General features: G+C 35.3%; 1 protein-coding gene across 3 annotated transcripts; it reads left to right on the top strand.

Moving 5' to 3' along the window:
* The first annotated feature begins 830 nt into the window (after positions 1 to 830).
* LOC130811161 (protein CELLULOSE SYNTHASE INTERACTIVE 3) lies at positions 831 to 20,706 on the top strand. Of its 3 annotated transcripts, none has more exons than XM_057677346.1 (7): positions 831 to 1,213; positions 10,009 to 10,098; positions 10,387 to 13,453; positions 14,245 to 16,789; positions 16,912 to 17,366; positions 19,086 to 19,202; positions 19,704 to 20,706. In XM_057677346.1, exons 2-7 carry the CDS (start codon positions 10,049 to 10,051, stop codon positions 19,860 to 19,862), a joined length of 6,393 nt encoding a protein of 2,130 aa, XP_057533329.1. In that variant the 5' UTR covers positions 831 to 1,213; positions 10,009 to 10,048; the 3' UTR covers positions 19,863 to 20,706. The 3 variants fall into 3 exon arrangements, with proteins under 3 accessions (XP_057533329.1, XP_057533328.1, XP_057533330.1); XM_057677345.1 differs by lacking the exon at positions 831 to 1,213 and adding an exon at positions 9,263 to 9,719 and having other exon boundaries at positions 19,704 to 20,705; XM_057677347.1 differs by lacking the exons at positions 831 to 1,213; positions 10,009 to 10,098 and adding an exon at positions 9,263 to 9,719.
* The last annotated feature ends 1,073 nt before the right edge of the window (positions 20,707 to 21,779 follow it).

Genomic DNA, 21,779 nt, shown 5'->3' with positions numbered 1-21,779 from the left:
TATGCGAATACTGAGATATCTGAAGAAAACCAACAGTAGGGGACTTCTGTTTCGAAAGAATGATAATTTGGACCTCCTAGCTTATATCGATGCAGATTGGGCTGGTGATAGAGACGACAGAAAATCAACTTCAGGATACTTTACCCTAGTTGGAGGAAATCTTGTCACTTGGAAGAGTAAGAAACAAAAGGTAGTAGCACTGTCTAGTGCAGAAGCAGAGTTCCGGGGAATCGCAAAAGATATCACTGAAATTCTATGGATCAGGAGACTTCTTGGGGAATTAACCTTTCCACAGAAAAGACCATGTAAAATATTCTGTGATAATCAAGCAGCCATCAGCATCTCCAGTAATCTCGTACAACATGATCGAACAAAGCACGTGGAGATTGATCGACACTTCATCAAAGAAAAACTTGAGAAAGGTGTTATCGATCCACAATTCGTTCGTTCTTAAGCACAACTTGCAGATATTCTCACCAAAGCTGTTTCTACAGAAACTTTCAACAGCACCATATGCAAGTTAGGTCTCGCTGAATCCTACGACCTGACTTGAGGGGGAGTGTAGGAAATCAGTAGGAAATCAAATAAAATCAGAAATATTCTTTAGAGATCAGCATATTGTATTTTAGGCAGTATACATGTAAATACTCAGAATAGAAGAATGAATTAAGCCTTTTGACAACCAAAAACGCTTCTATACAAATTCACAGATAATTGGTTATTTAAAGTGTAATATTTGGAAATTTATATTTGTTTTTTGAATTGAAATTAAAATAAATATCAAGATAATGAGAATTATTTTGGATCAAATATATGTTGAATTGAGAAAGCGGTATTGGACTAGAACATGGGAAAACAAATTCTTGCCCAAAAATCGGATATCTTCAATACACCAACCCTATTCTTTATCTTCTTCAACATTACCCTTTCAAAACCTTTGTTTTCTTTCTGATTTTCGAAATTCTGTACAACCAAACAAGGCCTCCTTGTTCCTCTCTCTGCAAATCTAAATACCCTTTTCCCATACCCGTCCCTTATCACGTTTTGCACAAGAATACAGAAAGTCGATTCTTTCTTCCCTTCTTCGCCTCCTTCTCGAGTCTATGGGTGTGGGGATTCGAAAACCCAAACAATTGTGTATCTAGGGTTTGAGTGTTCATCAAATTCGAAGACGGCTTTTCCTCCTTCTTCTTGTCGACTGTCATGCCAGAAGGTTCGCATTCTTTTAATCTTTTTTGTATATGTCATTGTTTTTGATTCCTTCTCCTTCTCACTCATTTGAATGGCAAACATAAACAGTAACTTTCCCTTCATAATCTTACATAACAAGAAAGAACCAATAATTGCAATTCTTCTTGAATTCATTCAAAAATTTTAAGCTTGACGGCAAACAATCCTGTTGCCTTATTCGGTTTTGTGAAGAAAGGGAGTAAAATCAATAACATTTCTTGACTCTTGCTTGCCGACACAAGGAGGTATTGTTGCCTTGTTTTGTTTTTATGATGATTAATTCTTACTTAGGAATATTTATATATATAATCTCCTTCCTTAAGTGGTATATAGGATTAAACAATTAATTAAAGGTTAGCTGTACATACTTGGTCTGAGTTGGGAGGCATACACTAGGATAGTTAGAATTAAAATAAAGTTCTTATTAATTGAGATTTAGGCTTGTTGGAAATCGTTTGTATTAATAAAGTATGGGTTAATTGATGTTCTTGAATAAGTTATGGGATGTATATTGCATGGCTAGAATAGAAACTTGGTAAGTTACTGATAGAGCTGTTCAAAACAAACCCGACCCGAAAATCCGACCCGGAATCGAAGATTATCCGATCCGAAAAATGTTAATTTTTTAGGTTTATCGAACCGGAATTATCCGAATCGATACTGCACTCGAATCGTTTGATAACCGAAAAGGACAAAATCCAACTCAAACTGCAACCGAATTTTATAACCGACATATAAACGTTAACCGATGTTATCCGAACTCAACAGTGATGTGACCCGAGTCAAATCCGACCCGAATTATGCATGTAACCGAATGCAACCTGACTAAAACCGATTAAGATCGAACTGTTTTTAACCTGAACTGATACAAACCCGAATCGATTATTAATCGAACTGTTTTTAATCCGAACTGATACAAACCCGAACCGATTGTTAATCGAATTGTTATAAATCCGAATCAATTTTTCACCTAATTTCAGCAAATTAGGTCAAATTTCAGTTTTCTAATTATGATTTTTTGAATATTTCAAAACCATTAGTTTCATTTCCCTCATTAGCATTCATCTTCCTACAATTAAGAATTAGAGATTGAACAAATTTAATCCATCTTCTAATTTCAAAAGAAGTATTGAACATTGTTTGAACAAAATTATACATTAATATATATTCAAGATTACTATTACAATTACAAACTATCTTATACTTCTCCGAATAATAAGCTATTAAAAATGAGTGACAAAGAAAAACTGCTTGGAGGACTTATAGCGGGTATTCTGAGAGTACTTAAACTCACACTACACCAACTAAGAGTGTAAGTAAGCCTCCGAATCCTGGGTATGGTCCGATGAGTTTACGTGTAGTTCCCATAGAGGAATGACACCAACAATATTTGAATATTTTTTCACTACAATGAGCAGATCACAGCTCTCCTTGATCCATCATCAACAAATTTGCTTCTTCGTGATACTGTGAAAATTGTGTCCGATAGAAGTAAAAACATTTACGTTAGAATATTCAGATCCAATATGATTGTGAATTGTAGAACTAACGTCTACCATAGTGGTATGACCAATAACAAAGAAAATGATGCTAATGAAAAAAGATTTTGGTCCATTTGATAAAGCTAACTAAAAACACCAGAACAGGGGTTCAACATATGAACAACTAACAAACAAGTCACCCGTTATTACTTTCAAATTCCTAGTATGGTGCCATCCTGAAAATTGAAGTTATGAACAATGAGAACCATGAATATCAACCTTTTTCTATACAAAAACTTACAACTTCAACCCAAACAAAAAAACAAATGCAAAAGTACAGCGACATTTGGAGATTTACAGTTGAACAGTTGCTGAAGAATCGAATTGCCATAAAGTTAGACAAATTACAGTAGTTCTAAAGTCGGACAACAGGAAACTAGCAATAGCACTCTAGCCCACTAATTTCATGTAATCTATGATAAACACTGATGATAAAATCTATGATAAACTAGCAATAACACTGATGATAAACTATCACTCTAGCAAGAACTCAAGACACTGATGTGGTAAGAGCAAATAAACACATGTTCATCATTCCTCTCAAATGCAGCCCATTACAAAATTAGAACTCAAATGCAAATCAAAGTTAGATCAAAAGGAAGAAGGAGTTTTACAGTAGAACTTGGTGCCTAATTCCAATTACCAGCTCATTTTGAAAGATAAAGAATGCCAAATTGCTACTAACAGATACAATTGCTACGGTACAGAGAAAAAGAAAAAAAACAAGAACTTCATACCTACGGTATTACAGGCTGCCGGAGATGAACGTGTTCTACCGGTCGGATTGGAGGAGAACAGATGGGATTGTAAGAGGGCCGCCGGTTTCAGTGAGAGGATGAAGAAGAGAGAGTTGAGTTAGGGTTCATTAGAGCGGGATTTGAGAAGTGAAGTATCCTGTTTCGCTGTTACAGGATGAAGAAAAGAACCAAAATCCTTTTTTATCAAATGACGGTGACGTGGCAAGTTCTTGACCGCTGATCTGATATTAGCATTATAAATCCAACGGCTAAAACACCTTATTCGTGTGCTATCCTAATAACCAAATAACATTTTGTGCAAGTACAACTCATAGATTGCTAAGATGGTAAGATCTCACACGTCTATATACAAAGATCAACGACTTAGAATAAGTAATGTATCAATTGAGTAAAATATTCATCAAATTGGACAATTTGTTATCTAAAATAATTTTTTTGAGTAATATAAATATTTTATATCAAATATTAAATATTTTTATTATTGAATTTGGTAAACTTGCATAATTTAGGCTATTTAATTCAAAGTAACAAAAAAGGTGGAGTGCTAGTTTCATTTACTATAAGTCTATAATAGATCGAATTACGATAAGTGAACTTTGAATTACGATTGATTAATAATAGCCTATTAATTACTATAGAGTATTCAAGATTAGTAATAACTAATATAGTCTGTAACTATAACTCTATAAGATAGTTTGTATTAGTTTCATTCACTCCAATAGGTCTAGTTCCGAACATTATTAAGTTTTAAATTAAATACGATCAATTATTAGTGTAATAGATTTATTATTTTAAAGTATTCAAGGTCATTAATAAGTATAAATACATAATATCATATAAAATGGTTATGATTACTTGATTAATCTAATTCACTTTATTATATATAATAAGTTTCAATTATCAAACTTAGAAATACAATCGATTATTAGTGTAATAGAGTAATGTATATTCTAATAGCTTATACTCCCTCTAATTAAAAACAAATGTCTCATTTGAAATTTGCAGAAATTCTCCCTCTAGTAATATATTCTAAATTTCTAATAAGTTAATTACAAGCCTAAAAAGAAATCGAGATAATTACTCTGAATTGGAAAGACTATTAGTTTAGACTTTAGAGTACTCAATAACACTAATAAGTCTAAGTACGTAACTAATAGCCTATGAGATGGTTTAGATTATTCTTATTCATTCAAACAAATCGAGTTTCGAATATCGAGTTTGAATATTCAATCAATTATCAAAAGTAGCAACATGATGCATTTCTAAATAATAGTCTCATATATATATATATATATATATATATATATATATATATATATATATATATATATATATATAAACTAATTGAAATAGATTGATCTGCCATAAAATGAGCATACATCAATTAAAAACCTGACTATTAACTTATTTCGATATTGACCTGATCGATAGTTGTCCGTAACCGATAACTACTCGAAAAATAAAGCTCGAACCCGATTTTTGCCCGAAAAAACCGAACTAATGTAAGACCGATGACAACCCGAGCTCGATTGACACGCGACTCGAATTTCAACCGATCTGACTCGAGTATGACTCGTTGTATACAACCAAAAATTTACCGATTCGAAAACCGACCGAGCCGAATTACACCCGTCTGAAACCGACCCGATGACCCGAATGAGCACCTCTAGTTACGGAGATGTAATAAGTTACTCCCTCTTCATTTCCTTATTGAGTAAAGTCACCTTACATGTCCCATTTTCTTTTTTGTCACTGATTTTTTTCACTTAAATACCCTTTGCTTAGACATGTAATGACCAAAATACCCCCACTTACACTATTTAAAATACCTCACTGCCACCTTAAAGATTAATCCAATCACTTAAAATACCCCAACTACCACCTTTTTGGTGGACCCCTTCCTACTCTTAATATCCGTCCCAACCCAAATGTCCCAAGTAAAAAGAATAGGAAAGAGTATATGTTAGTATAGTAGCATCGAACACCTTTTTTTGGTGATGTCGTCGAAGAACCCTTCTAGTTGATAGTTGTGATCTGGTTTCGACTCTCTGAGGCGTCTTTTGTGGTGAGTAGTAGCGGTCCCTTAAAGGGTCTGGCCAGACTACAATTTTAAAAATTATTTTATTAAAGCTGTGATTTTATAATGTTGAGACAAATTTGTTATCAATGATTATGCTGATATTGATATGGTCAATGGATCAGGCTCGCGAGCTGGTCATTGACGGAGTAGAGGGAAAATCTCCCTTACTCCCAATTTTGAGGTAAATTGTCATTCAAATATTGACTAGCCTCACTTGAGAGTGACATAGCCTTAGAGCTATGGATGTTCCTCTTAACTAGACTACCTGTGCGCTCATAGATCTAAGAAATTGATGTTGCTTTTAAACCTATGTTTTGAATTACTGTGTTTTGTTATTTTGGATTGTTACTTCTCATTCAGTTTAAACCTGATTCCCTATTGTTTCCATCTTTTAGACTGTCTACAGATTAAAACCGGTCGGGAACAATGGGTTAGCGGTGATGATTAGAGTTACATGGATGTTATATTGAGATGAGTACGTGAGAAGTTGTAGCTTTGTATTAGGTTTTGGTAAATGTAAATTGGACTAGATTGTATTGGTTATGTTGGACTTTTATAGTGACTTTTATGATTACTTTGTGTTTTAGTTAGATGTTTGGATTGAGAATTAGCTGATACAACTATGTCATAGAACTGGTGACCCCTTTGCACAAGTTTTGGAATTTAATTTTAAGTTTCTTGGGAAATAAACCCTGTGATGACCCTGTTTACTCAGTCAAAGGTAAGTCGGGTTGTTACATAAAGCCTTCTCCAACAATTCTTTTTTCGTTCACGGAGTTGTCTAATTTATCCAACAACTCTTTTTCCATTCATGGAGTGATTGAAATTCTCCAACAACTCTTTTTTCATTCGTGGTGTGAATTAATCTTAATAAAATACATTTATTTTCTTTGATTATGCTTTATGAAGGTTGAAAAAGAGTCGTTAGAAATCCCTATAAATAAATGATGTTTCATTTATTTGCAAATACACAATTTATATTTCTCTTCTCTTTTTCTTCTTCTTCTTCTATTCACTTGTGCAAGAGTGGTGTTTGCTCCACATCTCAAATAGTGAGTGTACATTACTTTTGGTGGGTGACCTTGAAAAAGTTCCTTCTATTTACACTTGGGATAATATGGAAATAACTTTCTTAATGTAACGACAAATTTGTGTCACACCATTCATTTTCAACTAAACACAATAGCTAAATATATTCTTATTTTCATTCTCTAAATTCTAAATTTATTACTTTGAAATTTTGGAAGATCTTCATATTTTTCCAACAATCTCAATTAAAAGTAAGATGATCTTGGACAATCTTAACTATCTTCCACCAAATATCTGCTTCACCCTTTAGATAGAAGGTGTCAAACTTCACCTTCAAGTTATCCGGACAAGTATCCATGTCGAATAACTTTTCCATACTAGAAACCTAATCTTTAAATTTTGTTGGATCCCAAAGACCATCGTAAAACTCTGACTTCAAATCTGTCATCCACTTATACACCATGTTAAAATCATTCTCATCCGAAGTTTTACTTTTCTAACCCTTTTATAGTAATCTCTAGCTACCCTCTAATAGCCTTGCAAAAAGTAATATGATATTATTTTTTTGGTTACTCCCTCTAATCAGGCTTCTAATATCAAATGATGTTCCAACTAGTGAATTATTCGGAGTTTGACTTTTATTTGTCTCGGGGCAAGTCATTCTTCACAAAAGATAATTTAAGGTTAAAATAAACACAACTCATGCATAAACTTTATTCATCTTATTTTATTATCATTCGCCAACAACACACATTTAAATAAATTAATAACAAACATAGTTGTTTTATGAAAGAAACATTAAGATCATTCAAAAAATATAGCCACCATTGCAATCATGAGTTTTATAACCCCACCTCGTTCATAATGTATTCAGTGTACTTAGCGGGAGAAAAAATTCTGAAACAAAGATGCACAAGGCCGTTGCATTCTTAAGTTGAGTTGAGAGTGACCTCAGGTTGAGCGTTAAAAACGATTGATAGAATACCTATATCAATAAGGTGCATCTTCTTTTCAAGGGAGCCCATTTGCGAAGAACTCTGTAGCTAAGCATGTTTGGTGATGAACAATCTGTCGGGAAACCTCTTGGAAAGTTTTCCCCCGTGCGCATGAGTGAGACCAAAGTGCACTGAAAAGACTTGTGTTGGTTTATAGGGCCAGTCTACAGTTTTAGGTAATTACCAACGGTCTAACTGTCTAATGGTCGAGGTGTTGCACTATGTGTATTCATCAATTAATACTCTCAACTAACTTGCAGAGTTGTGAGCATAAATTCTTTAATTGTTTGGCAACTTTTTATCAAGAGTGATGTATTTTGCAATATTGTTAATGATCTTATTGCTTGTCAGTTTTAATGTATAAAAAACTGATCGATGTAGAATATAGAATTGTTTATATTATAGGGTTAAAAAAATTATAATATTTTATATATTTGAATTTATATTTACATTGGATATTAAATTATTTCACATTTTCAGTACTAAATATTATTTCTGAATCTACTACTCCTTCCGTTCTTTTAAGTTTGTCCACCTTACTATAACGGGTAGTTTCAAAAGTTTGTCCACTTTAGAATACTTTTTATTTTTGGAAATCTTTTTTCTCTAATATACCCTCATTTCTCTCTCTCATTCCCTTATTTTTCTAGTATATTAACTCTCACTCATTTTGTTGTTCTTTAAATTTTGTTTTATTTTAATTTTATCTCTCATACTTCTAATACAATTATTACTTTACACCACTATTTAATTAAAATAATACTCACTACAATAAAAGATTCTATTTTTCTTAATAAGTGTGAAAAACTTAAATTGGACAAATTTAAAAGAACGAAGGAAGTACTAAATACTAATAATAAAGACAATAATTTATAATCAATCACGTTGATTTATAAATAATCACAAAAGACAAAATATAATAATATTAAAATAAACAAAACTAAAGAAATGTAAATTAAAATCACAAAACTACAACCCTATCAAATCGTATCACATTAGGATAGTTTAATAAATTTACAAATCAACGTTATTTACTAAGACCTCTTTTAATAATAAAGAAAGGGAGTAACAAGAATTAAATTGATGATAAATAAATACTTCTTTCGTTCCATATTACTTGCACCGAACCAAAATTTGCACTATTTATCATTCTATGTTAATTTACATATTACGGCTATAATACAAGAAAAAATATAGTTATATGAGATTTTGTTTTATTCGTCTCGTCATTTATTTGTATAATATCAAATTTATATAATTTTAAGTTACTTATAACTCTTAATATAAATTATCCGATAAATATATTAGAATGAGCCAAAATATATTTGACGTAAATATTTTGAACTGAGAAATTATTGTAAAAATGAGAGAGTAGGTTGGTGAAATTTTGCACAACGATCAACAATATCGATTGTCGACAAGGATTTCGATTATTCGTCGTTTCTCACCAGACACTGGCAAACAGGCAGCAAATTTTATTTCCATTTTAATTTTTTAGATGGATCTACTCATGACAATAATACTCTAATAAATAATAATATGGGTCTTTTATAAAACAATAAAATAATAATAATAATAATAATAATAATAATAATAAATCCATAAAAAGACACACATCACACAGAAAGCGACTCTCAGTAGACTGTTGTTGTGAGAGAGGAGGAGAGACTCCCACACTGTTAAAGTGTTTTCACAGAAAAAAAAGGAAAATAAAAAACTCCTTTTCTCTCTCTTCTCTCTTTTCTTCTTTCGCCATTAATAATCTTCCAATCTCTCAATTGTACAGTGAAATTTTCTTGAATTTCCGACTATTATTTTCAATCTATCCTTATTGTTTCATAGTTTTTAATTGTACATTTTTTTCTTACATATTTATCGATTTTGAAATTCGATCCTTAATGATTCTTTTCGGCATTTTCGCCCTAAATTACGTGATATTCCTCTGATCCGATCTTTGCACATTGCTATAGTACAATTTCATGTCGTGATTTCAGATTGATTTTTGCCCTATTTTAGGGAATTTTAGTTGAAGATCTTATTATCCTCAATTTTGATACTTCACTTATCCATTTTGCGGAAATTCGAGGTAAAATATCTAATTATTTGTAATTTTGTTTTAATTATTTTCTTTAGTTGAGTGTTGCTATTTTTTCATGCTATCGAATCAATGGAAGTTCGAATGCTGTGAAGTTCTTGCGTAATTTGGTACAAATGTGATCATTTAGGTTTGAACATAAGTAGTTATATTATATGAAATGGTTAATTAAAGTGTAAAAATTCTCTTTTTTGGGTTCGTTATCTAGGTATAACATTTTTGTGAGAGACCTTTTAGCGGAATTTTTTGATAAGTGATTGATTTGGTTTGAAATGACCAGGTGGGCTTCAAACTTAGTATAACTGGCGCTACTTGTGCAAATGCCAAATCTTCCATCCACTGAACCAATAGAGCTTACTTCGACCTCTCGGTATAGCTTGATACTTCAATCATTTACTCTGCAATTTTCCTGCCAACTGATATTTATCTAATATTATGATATTTTTTGATATATACATTTTTTGTAATTACTTGTACTTACATTGCCCTAATTTTACTAAGCCTACTTCCTATGAACATGGTCAATCTCTGCTCTTGCATCCATTTGCATATTGTTACATTTTCTCGATTGTTACAATGCAATTTTGTTGGTATTATTACTCCTGCATGAAGGTGGATAATTGCTTTTGAGAAAATAATGTGCTAATTACATTCTCAGGGAATCAAATGGAGGAGAACAATTGGATGAGGAGAGCACAATGGCTACAGTTGCTCGACTCATTGAGCAGTTGCATGCCAACGTATCATCACCTCATGAGAAGGAACTTATTACAGCGCGGTTGCTTAGCATTGCCAGAAAAAATAGGGATGCAAGGGCAATAATAGGTTCCCATGGTCAAGCAATGCCATTATTTATATCTATACTTAGGGCTGGTACTCCTGGAGCTAAGGTGAATATCGCTGCAACTCTTAGTGTTCTTTGTAGAGATGAAGACTTAAGGATAAAGGTGCTTTTAGGTGGTTGCATTCCTCCACTACTTTCACTCTTGAAGTCAGATTTAGTTGAGGCTAGGAAGGCAGCCGCTGAAGCAATATATCAAGTGTCTGCTGGTGGACTAGCTGATGATCATGTGGGTGTCAAAATTTTTGTCACTGAGGGTGTTGTCCCAACTCTATGGGAGCAGCTCAATCTGAAGAATCAGCAAGATAAGGTAGTAGAAGGCTTTGTGACGGGGGCCCTGAGAAATCTTTGTGGTGACAGGGATGGGTATTGGAGAACTGCCCTTGCAGGTGGAGGAGTGGATATCATTGTCGCGCTTCTTTCTTCTGACAATGCAGCCTCCCAATCCAATGCTGCTTCTCTTTTGGCCCGTTTGATGTTTTATTTTAGTGATAGTATACCTAAAATAATACAATCCGGAGCTTTTAAAGCTTTGCTTCAACTAGTTGGTCAGGAAAATGAGGTCTCTGTCCGTGCAAGTGCTGCTGATGCTTTGCAAGCTCTTTCTTTGAAGTCAGATGAAGCCAAAAAAGCAGTTGTTGATGCTGGTGGTGTTCCGATACTTATTGGTGCTATAGTTGCTCCTTCTAAAGAAGGTATGCAAGGCGAGTTTGGTCAAGCTTTTCAGCGGCATGCCACTGTTGCACTGGCTAATATATGTGGCGGGATGTCTGCATTGATCAAGTATCTTGGAGAACTTGCCCAGTCTCCTCGGCTAGCTGCTCCTGTTGCTGACATCATTGGAGCCCTAGCTTATTCTTTGATGATCTTCGAACAGAAATCAGAAATTGAAGAAGAACCATTTAATGTGAAGAAGGTAGAAGAGATATTAATTACATTGCTAAAGCCTGGTGATAATAAGCTGGTCCAGGATCGTCTGCTTGAAGCTATGTCTAGTTTCTACGGGAATGTTTATCTCACAAGGTGGATTCATTATGCCGAGGCAAAAAAGATACTAACTGGCCTGATAACGATGGCTGCTCTTGAAGTGCAAGAACATCTTATTTTATCTCTGACTAGCTTGTGCACTGATGGAGTTGACATCTGGATTGCCATCAAAAAGAGAGAGGGAATTCAGTTGCTGATTTCTTTGTTAGGGCTATCTAGTGAGCAACATCAGGAGCATGCTGCCCAGCTGTTGGTAATTTTAACTGATGAAGTTGATGATAGTAAGTGGGCCATTACTGCAGCAGGTGGGATTCCTCCACTAGTGCAACTTTTGGAGGTAGGATCTTCAAAGGCTAAGGAGGATGCGGCCCATGTTTTGTGGAATTTGTGTTGTCATAGTGAAGACATTCGTGCATGTGTTGAAAGTGCAGGGGCTGTCCCAGCTTTCCTGTGGCTGCTGAGAAGTGGGGGACAAAAAGGGCAAGAAGCATCAGCCAAAGCACTGATGAAGCTTGTCCGGACAGCTGATACGGTAACCATCAATCAGCTGCTTGCTATGCTTGTAGATGAGTCTCCAAGCTTGAAAGGCCACATTATCAGAGTTTTGGGTCATGTGCTTACTATTGCATCACACAAGGAGCTTGTGCAGAGGGGAAGTCTAGCCAACAAAGCGCTGAAGTCTCTCATCAAAGTGCTTGATTGTTCAAATGAAGAGAACCAAGAGTGTTCAGCTTCAGTTCTTGCTGATCTCTTTAGCTCTAGGCCTGAGATTTGTGATAGTCTTGCAACTGATGAGATTATTCAACCATGCATGAAGCTTTTGACCAGCAAGACACAACTTGTGGCTACCCAGTCAGCTAGAGCCTTAGGTGCTCTGGCACGGCCAACCAGAACAAAAAGTTTGAACAAAATATCTTGTATTTCCAAGGGAGAAGTCCGGCCTCTAATTAAGCTGGCTAAAACTTCTTTTATTAATGCTGCTGAGGCTGCTGTTGCTGCCTTAGCCAATCTCCTTTCTGATACTCAGATTGCATCTGAAGCTCTGGCTGAAGATGTTGTTTCAGCTCTGACTAGAGTTTTGGGAGAGGGTACTCCAGAAGGAAAGAAAAATGCATCACGTGCCATATATCAGTTACTGAAACACTTTCCTGTTGGAACTGTGCTCAAAGGAAATTCTCAATGTCGTTTTGCTGTTCTTGCTCTTGTTGAATCATTAAAAACATTGGATCGGGATGAGATTGGTGCTGCTGATGCCTTGGAAGTTCTTTCTTTTTTAGCTAGAACAAAACAGAGGGTTAACTTTACAAACCAACTTTGGTCTACCCTCGCTGAAGTTCTTTCGAGTTTAGAACCTCTTGTTCATTGTCTAGCTGAAGGGCCTCCTGATATTCAAGACAGGGTGATTATCATTCTTTCTAGGCTTTGTGGAGATCAACCAGCTGTGCTAGCTGACATGCTGATAGCTGAATCAAAATCAATTACTTCTCTGGCGAAAAGAACAATGAGTTCGTCTTGTCTAGAGGTCAAAGTTGGGGGAACTGCACTGCTTACTTGTGCTGCAAAAGAACACAAAAAGCAGTCAATGGAATCTCTTAGTTTATCCGGATTTTTAAGACCCCTGATAAGTTCTTTAGTTGAGATGATAAGGCAAAATTCCAGTTGTTGTTCGTTGGAAATCAAAATTAGAACGCCAAAAGCCTTCAAGCGTAGAACGTCTTTTCAAGAAGATGATGAGTCCGAGGTTCCTGATCCAGCCTCTGTTTTGGGAGGTACAACTGCTTTATGGTTGCTATCCATAATGTCTTCGTTTAATGAAGAGAATAAATGTGCTGTGATGGAAGCTGGAGGGCTGGAAGTCCTTGCTGAGAAGCTCACAAGCTATACTTCCAAACCACAGGTATGCTTTGTTGGGGCAGTCCTCACTTAGCTGAAAAGAATTTTATTTTGATATAATTGTACTGTACATAGTTTGTTCCACTAGTATGATCACAGTAAGTCATACTAATATCCTAGTATCAGTTTGGGCTGTTACAAGGTAAATGCAATTCTAATATTGGAGTTGTGAATGGCTAATATCCTAATGGATCAAGGATTGCAAGTTGATGAATTTAATTCCTGGGCTGAATGCTATACTCTTTTACAGTGAATTCTGCTGGAGTTGCATGCTATTCAAAGATAGACTTATGAATGGTATGTTTTGCTTGGTCAATTGTAGATGTAGGTTTAAACTAATCCTGTACGATACATGTAAGCCTATAGAGCTTACCTGATGGTATTATGTCCATTAAGAATGAGGTACCTTTCCTGCTCACTGTATATTTCCTTCTGCCGTTTTGAAGTTTTGCAAAGATTAAGAATTAAGATACCTGAAATAATAATTTTCGGCTTGTGATAACTATCTTTGTTTGAAAATTTTAATAAAAGGATCTTCTGGTTTCTCTTCTCTGTGATTGCATTGTAAAAATAGAGTGGTGTACTGTAAATTAGTGTTTATAGAGGCATATACTGTCTTTTTATCTTACATTCTTATGTCAAATAATTGAAGAACTTATGTTCGTAATCAGCCATCAATTTTCTGGTTTTTGTACATCTTAGATGATATGAACTACATTCATGTCAAGAAACTGAAGAAAATTTTGAGCTGCTGACAAAGATGTTCATATTCTGAAACTCCTTTTGCATTGACAGGCAGAGTTTGAAGATGCTGAAGGTGTCTGGATCAGTGCTCTGCTCCTTTCTATACTCTTTCAAGATGCAAGTGTTGTTTGTGATCCAGCTGTTGTTCGTATCATGCCTTTGCTAGCTCTGATGCTGAAATCTGATGAAATGATTGACAGGTTCTTTGCCACTCAGGCAATGGCTAGCTTTGTTAGCCATGGGAATAAGGGTATAATGACAATAATCGCAAACTCAGGGGCTGTTGCTGGTTTAGTAACTCTAATTGGTTATGTGGATGCAGACATGCCAAACCTTATTGCCTTGACCAAAGAGTTTTCTCTAGTCAAGAATCCTGAGCAAGTTGTATTGGAACACCTTTTTGAAATAGAAGATGTGCAAGTAGGAACTACTGCACGTAAAGCTATACCATTACTGGTTGATCTTTTGAGACCAATGCCAGATAGACCCAGTGCACCTTCAATTTCTGTCCAATTATTGACTATGATTGCAGATGCTAGTGATGCAAACAAATTGATAATGGCTGAAGCTGGCGCCTTGGAAGCCCTGGCAAAGTATTTGTCATTGGGCCCACAAGACATCACCGAGGCTTCAATTTCTGAGTTGTTGAGGATATTATTTACCAACTCTGAGCTCCTTAGACATGAAGCTGCTGTTAATTCACTTAGTCAGCTTATAGCTGTTCTTCGTTTAGGATCAAGAACTGCTAGGCTCAGTGCCGCAAAGGCTCTAAATGAACTTTTTAATGCTGAAAATGTGAGAGACTCTGAATCTGTCAACCAAGTTGTTCAGCCTCTTGTTGACATGCTTGATGCTACATCTCGTTCCGAACAAGAAGCTGGTCTTCTTGGGCTGTTTAAGTTGACTGTTAGAGACCCTTCAAAGGTCAGTTTGTTGACAGATATTGAAGGAAATCCTCTTGAAAGCCTCTGCAAAATTTTGTCCTCTTCTACATCGTTGGAACTGAAAAAGAAGGCAGCAGATCTGTGTTCTATATTGTTCAGCATTCCAAAAATGAGATCAACACCAGTTGCTACTGAATGTATACAGCCCCTTATATCACTGTTGAAGTCTGATACTGATTCAGCAATTGAATCTGGGGTTTGTGCGTTTAACAAACTGTTGGATGATGATCAGCAGGTGGAGAAAGCATCAGTTTATGATGTCGTCGATCTCCTTGTTTCTTTGGTTTCTGGATCTAACTATCGGATTATTGAGGCCAGCATTTGTTCTCTGATTAAGCTGGGGAAAGACCAAATTCCTCGTAAATTGGATATGGTCAGTGGTGGAATTTTTGATAATTGCCTGAGGATTCTCCCAGATGCCCCTAGCTCTGTTTGCTCCTCAGTTTCAGAACTATTTCGCATTTTGACCAACAGTGGTGTAATTGCAAGAAGCTCTACAGCTCCAAGAATAGTGGAACCCTTGTTTTGTGTTCTGCAACGTCCTGATTTTAATATGTGGGGGCAGCACAGTGCCCTGCAAGCACTCGTGAATGTCCTGGAAAAACCACAGTGCTTAACAATCTTAGAACTCACTCCTAGCCAAGTTGTTGAACCGTTAGTATCCTTATTAGAATCACCTTCTCAAGCAATCCAGCAATTAAGTTCTGAATTACTATGTCACCTTCTTGCCCAAGATCATTTTCAGCAAGACACGACGACTAAAGGTGCAATTATTCCTCTTGTTCAGATCGCAGGAATTGCAAATTTGAACTTACAGCAAACAGCTGTGAAGGCATTGGAAAAGATGTCTTTGATTTGGCCCAAAGCAATTGCAGATGCTGGAGGTATATTTGAGCTCTCCAAAGTCATTATTCAAGATGACCCTCAACCACCTCATTCATTGTGGGAATCCGCTGCACTTGTCCTGACCAATGTACTTCATGTGAGTGTAGAGTATTACTTTGAGGTACCGCTGGTGGTTCTCGTGAAATTGTTGCACTCATCACAAGAAAGCACTGTCAGTATGGCTCTTAATGCTCTCATTGTTCAAGAAAGAAGTGATAATCGCAGTGCTGAATTAATGGCTGATGCTCAAGCAATCGATGCTCTCTTAGATCTTCTAAGATCACATCAGTGTGAGGAAGCAGCCGGAAGATTACTGGAAGCTTTATTTAATAATGTGAGAATTAGAGAGATGAAGGTCGCTAAATATGCTATTGCACCATTATCTCAGTATCTCCTTGATCCTCAAACCCGATCACAATCGGGCAGACTACTTGCAGCTTTGGCTCTGGGTGACCTCTCACAACATGAAGGGCTTGCCAGAGCAAGTGATGCTGTTTCGGCATGTCGTGCTCTTATTAGTTTGTTGGAAGAACAGCCAACAGAAGAAATGAAAATGGTTGCAATTTGCGCATTGCAGAATTTTGTCATGCGCAGTAGGACTAATAGACGTGCTGTTGCAGAAGCAGGTGGAATTCTTGTTGTCCAGGAGCAACTATTATCTTCTAACGCAGATGTTTCCATCCAGGCAGCTTTGTTGATTAGGTTTCTATTCTCAAATCACACACTTCAAGAATACATATCAAATGAACTCATAAGATCTCTTACTGGTAAGTTCCAATTAAATTATCTCCGATTGGATTTGTCATTTGTTTGCACATTTCTAGATCGTGGTTTTTGTTTTATGAATTATTAAACCTCCATTTTCTTTTCCTTGTTATTGGGTTTGCAGCTGCATTGGAGAGAGAACTGTGGTCTTCAGCAACCATCAATGAAGAGGTCTTAAGAACGATAAATGTAATATTAACTAATTTCCCTAAGCTTCACGTATCTGAAGCTACGACGTTGTGCATTCCCCATTTGGTGGGAGCGCTAAAATCTGGAGATGAAGCTGCTCAAGAATCTGTGCTGGACACTCTATGCTTACTCAAACATTCTTGGTCAACCATGCCTATAGATACTGCTAAATCACAAGCTATTGTTGCTGCTGAAGCCATTCCGATCCTACAAATGTTGATGAAAACCTGTCCTCCAAGTTTCCATGAAAGAGCAGACAGTTTGCTGCACTGCCTACCAGGGTGCTTGACTGTCACTATAAACTGTGGACATAATCTAAAGCAAGCTATGGGAACCACAAATGCTTTCTGTCAGTTGACAATAGGCAATGGCCCCCCAAGACAAACAAAGGTAAACTCTAAACTTAATGAGCCTGTTCTTAAGGAGGGGGGATCCTTTCAAAAGTTGATCTGATTATGACCATTTTGTATTTTTTGTCAGGTTTTTGCAAGATTGTTTTTCACTTTTGTCATTTTGCAAAGAAATTATTATTTTGCTTGCAGTAAACTGTTTTTTCTTATAATTGTGTATGTCGATAGATTGTGGCTCTTGTATCGAAAGAATGCTGGTGGACTTCTTTTCCAACAAGAAGACAAGTTTGTTTGATTAATCCACCAATGACTTGTCATTAATCTGCAACATACTGTATCTATCAATTTACATAGGGAAATTCTGACTTTGTTGGGTTTGAGGCAAGCGAGGAATCCTCTTCTTCTATTTTTTTTTCCTCTAATGATTTTGAGAAGTTTAGTAAGCATTTGATTTTTCTTCTGAATTTAAGATAATACTTGGGTTTTGTGTAAATTTTCCATGCCTTTAAGTTTGAGGGTTGACATCAATCGTTCTTCATCAAGTGTTCTTCCCAAAAATCTGTATCATTTTGTCATCTGCTTGTGTTGATATCCCATTTGTGGATGAAGAATCTAAAGGAATGCTTTGTTGGACGATATTGCAAAATCTCAGATGCGTTACGAAACCACTTTTGGGTTCAATGTGATTGTAAAACCTCAGAACCATTTACAATCTGAAGTTTTGCATTATGGTAGGATCTTCTAGTGATGGAAAGATTCTCTTTCAGATTACAGAGGGATAGTCATAGGGTTTCCCTGAGTCCATGAGTGGAAATTTTCTAAGCTGCAAACTAGTGTACTTTTAGCCATTCCTATTACATCTGAAGCCTTAATTCCTTTACAATTTAGGGAATCTTCAGAGTGTAGTATAAAAATTAGGATGAGCTACTAGTTCTCCAAGTTTTTCATATTATTATAATAATAAGCATTTAATCGTCATAAATGTTTTTCATAATAATTAGCATATAAGCATGATCAATTGTTTGTTCATAATATTATATACTCTTGATTTGATCTCTCTTGTTGGATTATATGTAGTGTGCCAACCAAAAGTAAATTAAGACTTGTCGATGTTTTCTAGTAGCTTTAATAAAGCTGGACGTAATGAGTTTTGGTAAAACTGAAAATGACACTATGCAATCCCTTAGCTTTCAAGTAAATGTCTAAAATTTTCTTCAACGTATGTTTCTTTTTTGGAATTTTTGTACACTTTTGGCGACTTTTCAAATTCATGTTATTAGTTTTCGATTTATCTATATGAAACAGGTTTGGATGACTGTTTCAGGTAGTATTAGCAAAGATAATGTCTATCCATTCAATAGTCTATCCGTTCAATAGGTTGTGAATCTCAGCCCAAACCTGTTCTTTTCGTTTGACTTATGACCATTGTACCTTTGATCTTGTGAAGAATCTCAGGGGCAAGTACATTCACTTTTAGCTGTTTATGGTGTTCTTGGTTAAAGGGGAGGATTGTTAAGCATGAATTTAGCCTATTTCCTTTTAGAGAGTTGAAAAACTGGAAAAAAGTTTATTCCCTTTTTTTGCAGTAGTTCTTAGTAGAAGTATCCAAAAACATTATTGATGGTGCATACCATTTATGGTAGGATTCTCTACATGTTGCTGTAAATTCTCTGGAAAATGCTTTCCAGTGGGTTTCAGGGGAAATTTCATTAGGGCATTGTTGATAAGTGATTAAGTAGCTCATGGTGCTGGTTTGCAGGTCATGAATCATAGCATTTCTCCGGAGTGGAAAGAAGCCTTTACATGGGCATTTGACGTACCACCAAAGGGACAAAAACTCCACATTATATGCAAAAGCAAGAACACTTTTGGAAAGGTAATTTTCCACTGATTGCTTTTTGCTCTTCATTAAAGAATTGCAACACTATTCTTTTTTAGACTTTAAAAGGGGACTACAAGTCTTGAACCTGTTATTCTACTAGTTAACAATAACTGCCCATTTGATTGTTGGTAGTACGTGGTGGTATTGAGAATGCTTTATAGTGTAAATTTTCATGAAATATACAGTTTCATTCTATAGTGATGAAATTTTGATCTTGATAACTTTTATTTTGTTCACAAGTTTTCATTATTGCCTAATACTATCTCTCAAAATGGTAACGCGTTGGAATTAATTTTGTGAAGAAAACAATATGATTGATGTAGAACACGTATGACCATTAAACGTGTTCAGGGATATTCCTACCAAAATTACACTATTCATTATCATTCCCACCATTTAATACCAACAACCAAGCAAGCTGTAATTGTAAATGTAATTCTCCTTCGCATTTGCATTTTTCATTAGATGATAAAATAAAGATATTTTTCTCTGCAGGCAACGTTAGGTAGAGTCACAATTCAAATTGATAAGGTTGTGACTGAAGGAGTTTACAGTGGATTGTTCAACCTAAACCATGATAGCAATAAAGATGGATCCAGAAAACTTGAAATTGAAATAATGTGGTCCAATAGATTATCCCATGATAGCATGTAAACAAGAAATCGTTACGGAAGTTCAATGCAGAGTGAGTGAAGTTGCAGCTGTGCTGTCAGTTAAGTATTGGTGGTGTGCTGCCCTGTAAATCTCAAGGTTCCTTGCCTTGTATTGTATGTACGCTCCTACTCCTCTAGTCCCCTTTACAATATTCATTTTTGTAGTCAAGTTTTGTTGCCTATATAATATATAGAATGTATAATCTTCAAATTAAGGCGAGAACAATCCATATTTTCTGCAGTGCCATAAGCTCGTTGTACAGCTAATTATTAGGTTTTAGGAAATCCAATGTATCGATATATGTTGTCCAGAAATTGTATTCTTAAAACCCGAAAGAAAAAGTCTGAGAAAGTGTATCATTTGCTGTCCATAGAATACTGACATTCTTGCGAAGCTTAAGTTGAAAATTATGTGTATATTGTATTTTGTATTTTGCCAGTAGGCGATTTATTGATGTATACATCAGGCTGGGCTCATCAAACCCGCCCCGGCCCAACAATTTATCTTATATCTACAATATTTCTTGGATAAAGTTGTATTTACATTTCATAGTTCACAATCATTGATAATTCTGTTTATTTCTCAAATGCTTCTTCACATTATTTTCAATCATTAATTAACTCAATGCAATCCATCTTCTCTCTCCTACTCTCATTTCCTCCCACTTTATTTCTCACTTTCAAAAACCACGTCAACAGAATTCTCCTGTAATAATCATCATTAATCCATCATCAAATCAACCCAAAAACACAATTAATACCCATAATCCTTCTTCATCATCAAATCCCAAACAAAAATCAAAAAGAATCAGTTTATGAATCAATAATAAATTAATAATGATGATGAACAAGAAGTGGACCCACTAAGACCGACATTAGAAAGAAGCTGTATTTATTGCTGATGAAGATCGAAGAGATAATCGTATGATTGAAAAATTAATTCCATGCTTTTGATTTGGAAATTTTGTTTTTTAGAGTTTATGATTAGAATAGTTTAGACATTCTGATGGAATATAATTTTCAAGTGGATCCATCAAGTTTAGAGTGATAATCATAAGTTATTTCTTTAATTAGTTGATATAGCCCATTTGTTTTTAATTCACACAGCCCATTTATAACCCTTTTTAAAACCCTTATCCAACCCTTTTCTATTACATTTTTAAAAGGTTTGTTTTCAAGCCAACCCTTTTACTATTCGCTCCGTATACAACCCTTATTATGAAGGTTCAGATCAGGGGCTCCAATGGGAGGTCCAGCCCATTGCACAGGCCTAGGTTCCTCGCTTTGGCTCTCGTGTTGTTTCTCTCTCCTCCACAACTAACACCATATGGAAATCAATTGATGTCTAGCGTTTTAACAAATCTAGATATTTGGACTTGTTTGACAGGCAAAAAGTCATTAGTTGACTGAGATTTTTGTTCATTAATTTGTTCTTTTGAAGTCTCTTCTTTATAGAATTGTAGATGTAAATCACTAAAAACGCACAATACCATCAAACATCTCCTAATAGAACCAATACCCCCAACCTTGCATGGAGCATTATTATCCCCAAGAACAGCTCTACCTTGAACACTATGAACACTTCGATTTTGCACATGGATAAATGTTTCTAAAAATTTCCCAACATGACCTTCTATACTCCATTTTGCACCAAGATTATTCTCATCTTGAGTTTCCATAAACCAAACATTCCTATTAAATTTCTCTATTTCAAACTTAGTGAATCTTATGGCTATTATAAACCAATGCACAAAGCCACAAATCTTCAAAATTTTCCAATTCAATGAAATCCTAATTTTTCCAAGGATTTTCAACTTAAGCTCTGATTTTGATACCAGTTTGTTAGAAATGTTGCACAATCATAAAGAATCTATATATACAAAGAATGAATAAAGAATTTCGAAACAAATGTAAAAAA

Source organism: Amaranthus tricolor, chromosome 4 (genome assembly GCF_026212465.1).
Source record: "Amaranthus tricolor cultivar Red isolate AtriRed21 chromosome 4, ASM2621246v1, whole genome shotgun sequence".
Classification (NCBI taxonomy): domain Eukaryota; kingdom Viridiplantae; phylum Streptophyta; class Magnoliopsida; order Caryophyllales; family Amaranthaceae; genus Amaranthus; species Amaranthus tricolor.
The sequence above is the reverse complement of the archived record's forward strand: the minus strand, read 5'-3'. Positions and strand labels throughout refer to the sequence as shown.